At 40.6% G+C, this 12023-nt stretch overlaps 1 protein-coding gene across 5 annotated transcripts; it reads right to left on the reverse strand.

Moving 5' to 3' along the window:
• Positions 1-4812: 4812 nt before the first annotated feature.
• On the reverse strand, positions 4813-10567 carry LOC121982288 (ABC transporter B family member 4-like). Of its 5 annotated transcripts, none has more exons than XM_042535287.1 (13): positions 10266-10567; positions 9623-9968; positions 9409-9463; positions 9142-9317; positions 8830-9051; positions 8520-8758; positions 7807-8332; positions 7418-7691; positions 6484-7346; positions 6131-6397; positions 5759-6022; positions 5388-5681; positions 4813-5315 (listed from the first exon to the last, which is right to left on the reverse strand). In XM_042535287.1, exons 2-13 carry the CDS (start codon positions 9911-9913, stop codon positions 4962-4964), a joined length of 3825 nt encoding a protein of 1274 aa, XP_042391221.1. In that variant the 5' UTR covers positions 9914-9968; positions 10266-10567; the 3' UTR covers positions 4813-4961. The 5 variants fall into 5 exon arrangements, with proteins under 5 accessions (XP_042391221.1, XP_042391230.1, XP_042391213.1 ...); XM_042535296.1 differs by having other exon boundaries at positions 9623-9963; positions 10266-10558; XM_042535279.1 differs by having other exon boundaries at positions 9623-10040; positions 10266-10558.
• Positions 10568-12023: the final 1456 nt, after the last annotated feature.

Genomic DNA, 12023 nt, shown 5'->3' on the forward strand with positions numbered 1-12023 from the left:
ATATAGGGCAATGACAACTGCAACTAGTGAAATAGTCTGGTTGAAGGCTTTAGTCGAAGAGTTGGGATTTATGGTCACCACTCCTATTAAACTATATTGCGACAACCAATCAACCATCCATATTGCTTCAAATCCAGTCTTTCATGAGCGAATCAAACACATCGAAGTTGATTGAGATGTTGTGCGTCAAAAGATAGAAGACAAAACCATAATCACTCCTTATATACGGAGTCATGAGAAGTTTGCTGACATCTTTACTAAGGGGACTACAGTTAACCATATACAGAATATCCTCATCAAGTTGGGCTCTATGGATATCTATGCGCCAAATTTGAGGGGGAGTGTTGAAAATAAGGAAGATAAAACAGATGGAAATCCACCATTATGCAAATCATTATTTAGCTAGCCACCTAGACATTGTTTAGTTGTCAAATCAGCTTCTTTTGGTAAGTTTATCAGCTATTAATTGGTGTCACATCAGCCATTAATTGCTTGCCATTATTTTGGCTATAATATAATTAATATTTGGCTGGATGACAACGGCTAAATAATCATTTCATCATTTATAAAATGGGAGTTGCATCTCTCATTGGATGAATTAAGAAATTCTATTTTTCGATTCTCTATTTTCTACAAAAAGGCTAAGCATCTCCTTCTCCACGTTTCTTATCCTCAAACAAGAGACAACCGAATCAGGGGTGCTCTGGTTATGACGTTGTACCCTTTAACTAAGGTGCCAGGTTCGAGCACCCCCCTGCGCAGGCTCTTATCAATTAAGTGGTACAGTTCACCCAAAAATCCCTTCGGGGGTTTCTGATAAGGGGTCGTTTCGGCGGTGGTATCGGTCACTATAAAAAGTTTACCCATACAGTTAAAGTTGATATTAGCGTCCCGGCTATGCGCTTTCAGCTGTGTACCTGCATTTACCTCTCTCCATATCCGTAGAACCGGCTCTAGGGGGGGCGCTGATGTGGCGGTTCCACATTTTTTTTTTTTAAACAAGAGGGACAATCTTCTCTTCTTGTGAGAGAAGTTTTTTATTCCTCTTTGTAATACTCTCGTTGCTTCGATCGACGGTTAGTGCTCCTGAAGCGCCTTGCTCTGATACCACTTGATGGTCACTTTGGAGGCCGGCAAGAGGGGAGGGGTGAATTGCCCTACAAAAAAAGACACAAACCTTTCTCGGATATTCAATTAATTCAAAAGAACTTGTAATCAAAATAAAGAGACTAATAAAATGCAAATCAGGCACAGAGGTTTACTTGGTTTGCAATCAAGAGATTGCTAATCCAAGGAAAGTAAGTGCACTATCTGATGATACAGCACAAATAAAAGAAACAAAAATGAAAGCAAAGATAAAACTGATTACAAGTGAGTTGAATGATCTATGCAAACTAGTGCTATATTTATAGCACTGGTCGGGGCACCCTGAAGGGTTTCGGGCGCCCTGGGGGTATAAAATTTTATCCCCAACGTTCAGATCGCAATAAGCTTCGATCCAGTCAAAATCTTCATTCCGGGCGCTCGGAAGGGTTCCGGGCGCCCCGGGCTGTTCCGGGGGCCCCGGGCTGCTCCGGTTCAGCACGTCTCGGTCCGGGTCTTTTGTTCCAGCTCCGCTAGTTTGGGTGATCTCGGTCATCCGGAATAGGGCTCACTCGAACCCAAGTTCCGGCCTTCTCCTCGAGCAGCCTTCCTCCCCGGTTTCTCGTCCCTCGAACGCCGCGCACGTTCTTCTCGTCCATCGGTGTACTCTTCCGCGGTCACCTCGTCCCTCGGACACACCGAACCCGTCGGCTCTCTCTCCGTGCCGTCCTTCTCGCTAGCCGCATCTTCCGCTCGACTTCCTATGTTCATAAGCTCTTGCACACTTAGACACAAGGGTTAGACAAAACAGAACCTAACTTAACTTGTTTGATCACATCAAAGCACCTTGGGGTTCCAACAGGAAGATGATCGCACTAAATTCTCCTTCAGGCGGAGAAGCCTCTTTTACAACAGTGTAAGCACAGAAAGAAAAAAGCTAAACAAAACAGGAAAGCGCACAAGTGTTGTTACAAATGCTTGTTGAATTGAAAAGCTTCTGGACCAAGACTGTATTTATAGCCTTGGTCGGGGTGCCTGGAGGGTTCCAGGCGGTTGGAAGGGGATAAAGTATTATCTCCTTCGCAACTGATTGCAGTCAAACGTGATCCGGTCAAAATCGGGTTCCGGGTGCCTAGAATTGCTCCAGGTGCCCTGACCACTAAAGTCAACACAATTGACTTTTTTCGATCCGAACCCTCTGCTCCGGTGCTGCTCGCCTCGATCCTGGTCTTCCACTCCGGCTCCGTTCGTTTGGGTGATTTCAGCTAACCAAAATAAGGCTCACCCGAACCAAATTTCGGCTTGCTAGAGCAACCTTCCGCTCTGACTTCTCGTCTTTCGAAAACGTCGCGTGCTTCCTTCTCGTCCGCCCGCGTACTTTTCCACAGCACCTCGTCCGTCGGACGACCGAGCCCGTCGGCTCTCTTCCGTGTCGTTCTTCTCGCTAGCTGCGTCTTTTGCTCGACTTCTTGTATTCCTAAGCTCATGTACAGGATAAACGAGTCAATTGAAAACTTACAAACAAATTGATTGGGTTGATGGATCCAACTAAAGAAGTAGAGGGATCGATCAAGCCCAGCCCATTTGTAAATTTCGTTATCAGGGGCCCAATTACGAGTCACGCCGAAAACAACAGCTGGAGCTAAAATGTATCATGCAAATTGTCATGTAATACAAGTTGAGTTATCCTTGCATCGTTATTATCTGTTCTAACTATTCTCCCAACTATTCTTCTCCTTCTTCCATATACATCATTTCTTTCTACCTCACCTTCTTCGAGCTAATCCTTGCTCAGGGAGTCAATTAACATGCCGTGTCGAGGACTGGAGGAGGCAGAGGAGGAGCAGGATGAGAAGTGCAGGACGCCCAAGGGAGCGAACTGCAGGATCCCTGAGCATCCTCCTTGCTTACCTCCGCCACCACGGAAATTGAGACCAAAGAACCGTGGCACGGCGCCATCTGTGGGCTTCTTCAAGTCCCCCGAGATCGATGAGTTCTTCGCCACAGCCATTAATGGTCCAAAGCCACAAAACTCATGAGGTAGAACAAATGAGCGAGCGTATGCTCCCAAGACTACTGTACTGCGTGCAAAAGTTGCATGGCTTTAATTGTACTCATTTGGTAGATGCAGTTTGATTCATACTCTCAGGTCGCAGTTATATTCTTGTGGTGATGCAACTGTATCAATTATCACTATCCGGATTAATTTAGATTTCATCCTCTTTGAAATTAATTAACCTTCAGTTCGTGCATAGGTTTTACAAAAAAATACTTTTTAATTTTTACCCCCAAAAAAGGTTGATGTGTAATTTGGAATCTTGCGGTGTTTGATTGTGATAGTGCATGCATGTTCAAGCCAGTGCATGAGACAGGCCGGATGGTTCTCCTGCAGGTGAAGGGACCAGAACAGTCATAGGTATTTTAACACAAAAGCATGGTCTATAAAACAGCCGGGTTTTGAGTTTTGACATCAGAAAATTCATGATTTTTGTACTGCAAAGGGCACGAAATCAGTAATTTTGCTTTGTCATTGAATGTTTTGAAATTGTGATCGAGTTGAACAAAATTTATTTTGTTTTGTAGTGGTCTAAAGGTTGGGGAATCATTAGACTGTATGTTAAAAGAGGTTGGCAAGTCAAGCATTTGATGGTTATTACTCTTTTTTTTTTTTTTTTTGTCTTTGACCACCAACCCTGCAATTGGGTAAAAAGACGATTCTCATTTAAAGTTATAAGTTTAATATTTTGGAAATACAATGATTATATCTGAGTTGTATCAATTTATTTAGGGCAATCGTCCTGTAATCACAAGCTTATAGTTAATTAATTCTCTTGCGTGAGAGTGTTGTATATTCTCAATGTGTAGCTAATTATATTAATGCCAGAATAATTCTGATTTAATAATCACGATCCGTCAAAAAAGCATCCTTTGACAGACCAATTAATGGGAGATCATGATTGATAGATCTCCTAGTACCATCAACTTTTGACTAAAAAAACAAGGGAAAAAAAAACGTTCTCAATTGAACTCCGTTTAATAATTAAAGGACAAGTTCATAGACCTAACAGTGGACAAGTGCACAATTACTTGAACCATGTGTCAGTTACATGGAAGAAGCAACTGCCACCATGTCGGAGAAGCTCAGGACTAAAGATTTAAGAAAGATTCGCAAACTTCCCCTTTTCCTCAGAGTTTAATTTCCTTTTTGACTGTTCCTCCAAAGTTTTCGTTGTAAGAAACTCATCCATGCATCTTGAACACGCGTTTAAGACCAATTAATGTATAAATACGTACCGCTGCACCATGATCATTGTACGAAGCAGGTTGCTCTGATAGAGTAGTTCAGATCATGGGAAGAAGGAGATCGTTTCTCTCTCTCTTTGGCTTCAAGAGAGAACACAATCACGGGGGAGAAGAAGAGCCGCCGAGGCCGAGGAAGGTTCGACCAAGCGACGACGAGGAGGAGGACAATGAGTACCGGCACTGGTATGTAGAGCCGGACGTCGACCGGAAAGCCAAGGAATTCATTGACAGAGTTCGCAAGCAATTGAAGGCGCCAACTCAAGGATAACTGATGCTATAAATTTATCGTCGATTACGTGTCGATTTCATTGTCATTTCAAAATTGCAGTTATTTTTTATCATCTATTTGGATATTGATTTCTTTGGGAACTACGTATAGTAGATCTTGTTGATCATATCGCCATGTTTTTTCTGACATCGCAGTAATTATTATATAAAGAACATTTCACTTATTTATTTGCTTTAATTTGTTTATCAGAAAACCGAACACAGTAGTGATTAATTAGAAAAACACAAGTCTCAGAACTGGAATTGTGGATGCAGGCAGAAAGATTAAAGACAAATAAATAAAACGATCATGAGCAGGCAGTCAGGTGAAGTGCCACCAAGGATGCATAAACCCCATCCTTAACGTTGATCAAAGATTCATGCTTCCCTTTTTCGACGATCATTCCATTCTTGACAACGGCAATAACATCAGCACCTCTTATGGTCGACAATCTGTGCGCCACAACCACCGTGGTTCGATCGACCATGACACGATCCAGAGCATCTTGCACTGCTCTTTCAGATTCAGCATCAAGAGCACTGGTTGCCTCATCCAGTAGCAAGATTCTGGGCTCCTTCACTATCGCACGAGCAATCGCAACGCGTTGCTTTTGGCCGCCTGATAACTGCACTCCTCGTTCCCCGACCAATGTTTCATAGCCCTGCATTGAAGAACACACAGAAAGATAGAGCTAAAGCTGTGTTTTGGATGCAAAGCATCATCATATTCATACCTTTTGCAAACTGCTAATAAATCTATGGGCGTTTGCTAGTTCTGCAGCAGCTGTGATTTCACTTTCACTAGCCATCCCCTCCTTTCCATAAGCAATGTTAGCTCGAATTGTATCGTTAAACAGAATCGGTTCTTGACTCACTAGCCCCATCTGCTGCCTCAGCCACCTGAGCTGTAACCTTTGGATTTCAATTCCATCTAGAAGTATATCACCAGAATCAGGGGAGTAAAACCTCTGTAACAATGATATGGCAGTTGATTTTCCACTGCCGCTCTCCCCGACGAGTGCAACTGTCTGAGGAAAAGAGAGTGTCAAATCTCCCTATCAGACAGATAGGGCAAGGTTCTTTAACAACCACCATTTTGAGTTACCTTGCCGGATTGGATAGTCAAGCAAAGATCTTGAAAAATTTGGATATCCGGTCTCGAAGGGTACCGGAAGCTGACATGTCGAAACTCGATGCTGCCTTCCAATCTTTCTAAGGTCATGCCTGAATCATCACTTGGATCTATTCTAGATTTTCCATCTAGAATGGCAAATATGGAAGCTGAAGCAGATCTGGCCTTCGAGGAATCTGGTGCATAGGAGCTTGACTGAGAAATTCCAACAGCTGCCATTGAGAGAGCAAGGAAGACCTTCCAAAAAAAAGTTCAAAAAACAAAATTAGGAGATGAAAAACACTGCGATTATAGAAATTTACTGTGCCCAACAAGCAAACACAACCTAGTATAGAAGTCACATACCCTAAATACTTTGTCAAAAGTGGTTTTTCCGTTGTTAACTAGCCGTGCTCCGACGTAAAAACTAGCTGCATAGACACAAAACAATAAGAATATGGAAAGACCGAATCCAGCACCACTGACAATCCCTTGTCGGATTCCTTTACTCATCGGACCTTCACATTTCTGCTTATATATTTGCATAACCTTCTCTTCGGCTGAAAATGAAGCAACTGTTCTGATACTCCCCACTGCATCGTTAGCAACTTGACTTGCTTCTTCATACATTATCTACATCCAATTACAGTATCAGTTGTCACTGTAAAAAGGAACAAAATAATTAAGAAAAAAAAACCCTTTCCAAAAACCATATATACCTTTGCATCCTTGCTAAATCCTTTTACAAACTTCATTTGGACGAATCCGTTTAGAACAAGAAGAGGCACCAAAGCTAGGATAATCAAAGAGAGTTGCCAATTTGCAAGGAAAGCAATCAGCAACCCAGCAACTAATGTTGTGATGTTTTCAACAGTTAATCCGAGTGCATCACCCACAAGACTCCTCAATGTAGCTGCATCTGCTGATAGTCTTGCTCCAATCGCACCACTTGAATTCTCTGGATTATCAAACCATGCTATTTCCATGTTAACCACCTTCTCTAATGTCATTAGTCTAATCCTCCTAATCAACTTGGATCCTGCGACTACAAAGAAGTAAGATCTGGCTGGGAGGGAAACTAACGATAACCCACCAAATACCAGGAACATTAATGACCAAAAATTTGAGTCCTTTTTGAGCTTGTTTGGTGGCTCGTAGAATGCTTCGATCACATTTGATATGAGTATTCCTAATACGGGAAATATGATCCCATTAGCTATGGCAGCAATTGACCCAAGAATCAGCATTGGTGTCTCCGGTTTATTAAGATAAGATAATCGACGTAGAGGTACTTCTTTCAAGTCTTGAGTGAGGATTTCAGGATCTGCTTTATGAGTTATAATGTCTTGTACATCTGCTCCAACATCAAAACCATGTGTTATTCGTAATGCGTGGCTGTTGCTGTGTCTTCCAGATGAACCCCGGCTGCTGGAATGGTGAAAGGATAATGTTCTTCCTGAGAACTTATTCTCTTTGTGCAATTCATGTCCATTTATACTATCTGAATCCTGGTTCACTTCTTGCAAGCGTATTAATTGGCTATAAGCTCCATGCGGATCCTTTAGTAACTCTGAATGTGAACCTGGAAGTTAAAAAAGCAGTTAGATTCATTGCAAACTAGCTGCATTTTTTCTCATCTGTGGTTCGACTTACCTTGTTCAACTATTGATCCTTGACGTATAACAGCAATGGTATCGGCATTTCGTATAGTACTCAATCGATGAGCAACCACAACAGTAGTACGGTTTGCCATGACTCTATCAAGTGCTTCTTGTACTGTCCTCTCTGATTCTGCATCAAGGGCACTTGTAGCCTCATCTAAGAGTAAAATGCGAGGATTTTTCAGAATTGCTCTGGCTATGGCAACCCTTTGCTTTTGACCTCCGGATAGCTGTGTTCCATGTTCACCGACCACAGTATCAAGACCCTGAAAATCCATCAGTAGTTTCAGACAGGATATAAAATTGCTGAAATGGCAATCTATCAAACTGATCCTACAGAAATGGAAGCACTTTTGAAAGATGTAAGATGCTAACTCTTACCTTGGGCAACTTATCTACAAATTTGGCAACATTAGCAAGCTCTGCAGCAGCTCGGATTTCCTCAATAGTTGCATTATCCTTGCCATAGGCTATGTTATTTCCAATGCTAGTAGCAAATAGGACTGGTTCTTGACTCACGAGCCCGATTTTTCCTCTAATCCACCTTAATTGGAATTCCTTGAGGTTTATGTCATCTATGAGAACTTCTCCGCCTTGTGGATCATAAAACCTCTCGATCAAACTGATGACAGTCGACTTTCCGCTTCCGCTTTCACCAACCAATGCAACAGTTGTTCCTTGCTGAATGACTAGAGTAAATCCGTGAAAGATTTGTTCATTTGGTCTGGCTGGATAGCTAAAATAAACATCTCTAAATTCAATATTCCCTTGAATGTCATCAAGCATCTTTCCTTTGTCATCATAGGCATCTATTTCTGGTTTCCTGTTGATTGTCTCAAACATCTTGTAAGCAGCAGCTTGTCCTGCAGCAAAAGCTTTCATGCAGGGTGCTAACTGGCCTAACGAACTGGACAATCAGATCAAAATTCTCAAAAGCTAGTACGAAATGGTGAATGAAATTTTATAACTAAAGAAATAGGTACCAAAGTTGTTAATCTTTAGAGTAAATATGCTTTAATTGTACAACTATGCTTGATTTTTGATTCATCAATGAAGGAAAAAAAAATGAAGACAAAAATACAAGTTCAACTTACAAGGATCCAGTGAGGATGGCAAATATAACATTGAGCACCCTGCCACCTGTGTAACCTTTTGAAAGTATCAGTTTTGCTCCATACCATACTCCCAATGAATACCCACCAAACATGAATAGCACAACCGTGCCAAGTCCTAATCCAGTAACAAGTCCCTCTTGCACGCTCGCATCGTAGGCACTCACCAATGAGTTTTCATACTTCTTCACTGCCACTCGTTCCCCAGTAAAAGAAGCAACCTGCATAAAAACAGGCTCAATTGACAACTTGACTTCATGCTGTGCTCTAGAAAGGGAAAAAAAAACTTAACTGTCCTAATTGAACCAATCGTCTGTTCAACAATGTTAGCAGCTTCCCCATAAGCTGCCTGTCCCCTTGACGCCATCTTGGCCACAACATTGGCCACGACTCCTCCCGCAACAACCAAGGGGGGGATGACACTGAGCATGACAAGAGTGAGAAGCCAACCTTGGGCAAACGCAACTGTGAATCCCCCAAAGAATGTGGATAGTAGCTGGATGAACTTACCAACCTATAACAACAGAGGGGAGCATGCACACCAAGGAGTTATCAGTACATAGTAATCATGTGAGACGGAGGTAAGTAAACTTGAAGCAGTTACCTTCTCGCCCATGGCGTCCTGAATAAAGACAGTGTCACCGGACATTCTCTCAACGACTTCACCAGTATTGGTTTCCATGTCAAAGAATGCTATTTCTTGCCGTAGAATTGTCTTCAGGTACATATTTCTTATTCTAGAAGATTGCCTTTCCCCAGTAGTCATCCAGCAAGCCACCTCTGACAGGAATTAGAAAGCTGAGCATTCTGTTCTGTGCAAGCATTAGATCAAATTTGTTCCTTGTGCGCATGATAGGGAAAGTATTCTTACGGAGGAATGATGCCACGCCTGCTCCTACAGCCAAGTACACGAATTCCAACGCTACCTGAGTGGAAATACATCACTAATTATTCAGTAGGTTTACTTGCTCTTTCACTAATAAAAGAGAAATGAGAGGATTCGAGTTCCACTAGAGTACTCACTAAATGAGATAACTGTAACATGTTTATGATTAAGCCTAGCTCGAGTGTGATGATCAACTTACCTTGGTAACTCTACCAAGCACATCATGAAAGTCTGAAGCTCCTCCAAAGGCCTGTATCAAACCTCCAAACAAGACAGTCATGAGAGGCAGAGCAATCCCATTCCCCAGAGCGCCTAGTGATCCAAGAATCATCAGAATTATGTCCACGGAGTCCGCGAATGAGAAGAGCTTGTAGAATGGAACGGTGTTCTTGTTATCATCTTGAATCTTGTCCTTGCCCATGGATTTACTATTCTCTTCAGACCCCACAAAACCAGTAGGTACGACTCCCTCTTTGCCTTCAAGCTCCATCTGATCTGTAAGTGTTCTTACGTGGAGTTACTGAATTTTTCAGTTCTGACCTGGGCTGATACACAGAACAGCAGAAGAAACAATTATGAACACTGAGCCTCATCGAAGTTGCAGAACAATCCTGATGCTGGAACAAGAAACAAAGTGGAATCACGGAACCAGGAAGCTCATCGAAGTTACATGAAATCAGAAGAGTGCAAACAAAGAAGAGCAGGAAAAGAAGCAAACAAACATCAACATATTGGCACAGAAGTTGCAGATAAAACAAAGCTTACTGACAACAAAGAATCAAAAAGAAGAGAAAAAGAAAAATCATAATTATTACTCGTCTCGACCTGCAAAGCAAACTCACCGATAAAAAGAGCAATCGCCCATAGGCAAGAAGATAGTGGATGAAAACCAAGCGGATGGTCATGACTTCTTTTAAAGCATCAAAACAAGCAGAAAAAATGGGTGGGAAAGGTTCTAGGTGATGAAACAAAACTAGGAAGAATGATGATGTCGGCATGACTTCTTTCTCAGAAGAAGTGAGATTTACGGGGACCAAATTGAGCCCTCATTATCACAGGTCTGGTTGTTCTACCTTCGTACTCAGATGGCATCCCTTACCTTAGAAGCCATGGTTGAAGAGATTGTAATGGAAGGTTGCAATTGCAATGCCACCAACCTCATGATCGGGGTACGCGATTCTTTATGTCTAATCATCAACTGTTTGTGAAACTTTTTTATTAATTGTTGCAGATATTAATCATATTTGCTAAAAAGGAAACTTCGATCCTGAGGAAGGATCTATTTTACACCATCTAGAAGCTGTTTTTTTTACTCGAAACCTTGACCTTTACATACAACAATTGTACCATTGCACTAAAGGCTTCCCTTTAATTCTATTATTTGCTAAGATGTGAAATTATTTTCCTTCAAGACGTAAATAATACAAGTGGCGTCGCTATTTTTTTAGAGAAAATTAATTGTCTTCGTCATGATCTTAGACAGTGAAATGGGTAAGAAAACTCACCCTCTCTTAACATTGAGTTATTAAACTCACAACCTCTCTTGGTTTAGCATTTTCTAAAGAAGAAAATCGTTTTTTTTTTCTTCGCATATTGAAGCATGTAAACATTAAGCACGTACGTAATATATTATTCTTTGGCATGTAAACATTGAGCATTCATTTTATTCTCTTAAAATTCTAAATTAATCTCTCTCTAATCCAACCGATCAAAATAACCTTAAATATCTCCTAAGCTGATTTTAAATTAATTTACCTGGCAAAAAATACGTATAAAAATTTAAATGAAAATATATATGACTATTTTATGGGAATTTTATTTTAGTCAAAATGGATTATTTTATATGTGAGTATTCCACACAAATTATGAAATTCTAAATCAGATAGATTTATATGTAAGATTTTGTGTAAATATATATTTTTCAAACCCTAATTTATAATTAATTTATTGGCATTCTGTCAGCGGAATAGTTTGATTTTAAAAAAATGAAAACAATTTGTTTTTAATCATGCTTACGTCAATGAAACGTAAGATCGAGTGTGCTGCATGCCACCATGATTTTATGCAAAAATGTTTTGTTTTCTTCCAAATTAATTGATGCGGCAAATAAGATAATTCCTCGGGGTTAGGGTAAAAATTAAGATGGAAGAAAATTACTGTACATACTCCACAATTTGACATACTCTAACATCAAAGATTTTCTACCGTTTCATTATTGCGGAATTTATTAAAGGCGGTATAAAATAGATTTTCTCCGTTGGCTATGTACGTGAAGCTACACGTCCATATACGCATCGACATTATTATTCTATTATTCATCTTCTTTATTTTTTCGCTCAATTACTATTTTAACTTGAGCATAAGAGTACTTATGTCAAGGACCTCTTTCTGATTCTCATTTTAATATTCTCATTTGCACTCTCTCCATGACGTGTGCAGATTGGTTCACATGATAAGGTATTAGTATCTCCGGAATCAATAACAAAGTTACCTCGTCAGGTCACTTATTCTTCATTTTGACACCGGATGATTAACATTGTTATATATAAATGAAAAAATGAGTCTTGATGATATTATTTTTTTTTAAAAAAAGGTAATAA

The sequence above is a fragment of the Zingiber officinale genome, chromosome 1B, assembly GCF_018446385.1.
Source record: "Zingiber officinale cultivar Zhangliang chromosome 1B, Zo_v1.1, whole genome shotgun sequence".
Taxonomy (NCBI): Eukaryota; Viridiplantae; Streptophyta; class Magnoliopsida; order Zingiberales; family Zingiberaceae; genus Zingiber; species Zingiber officinale.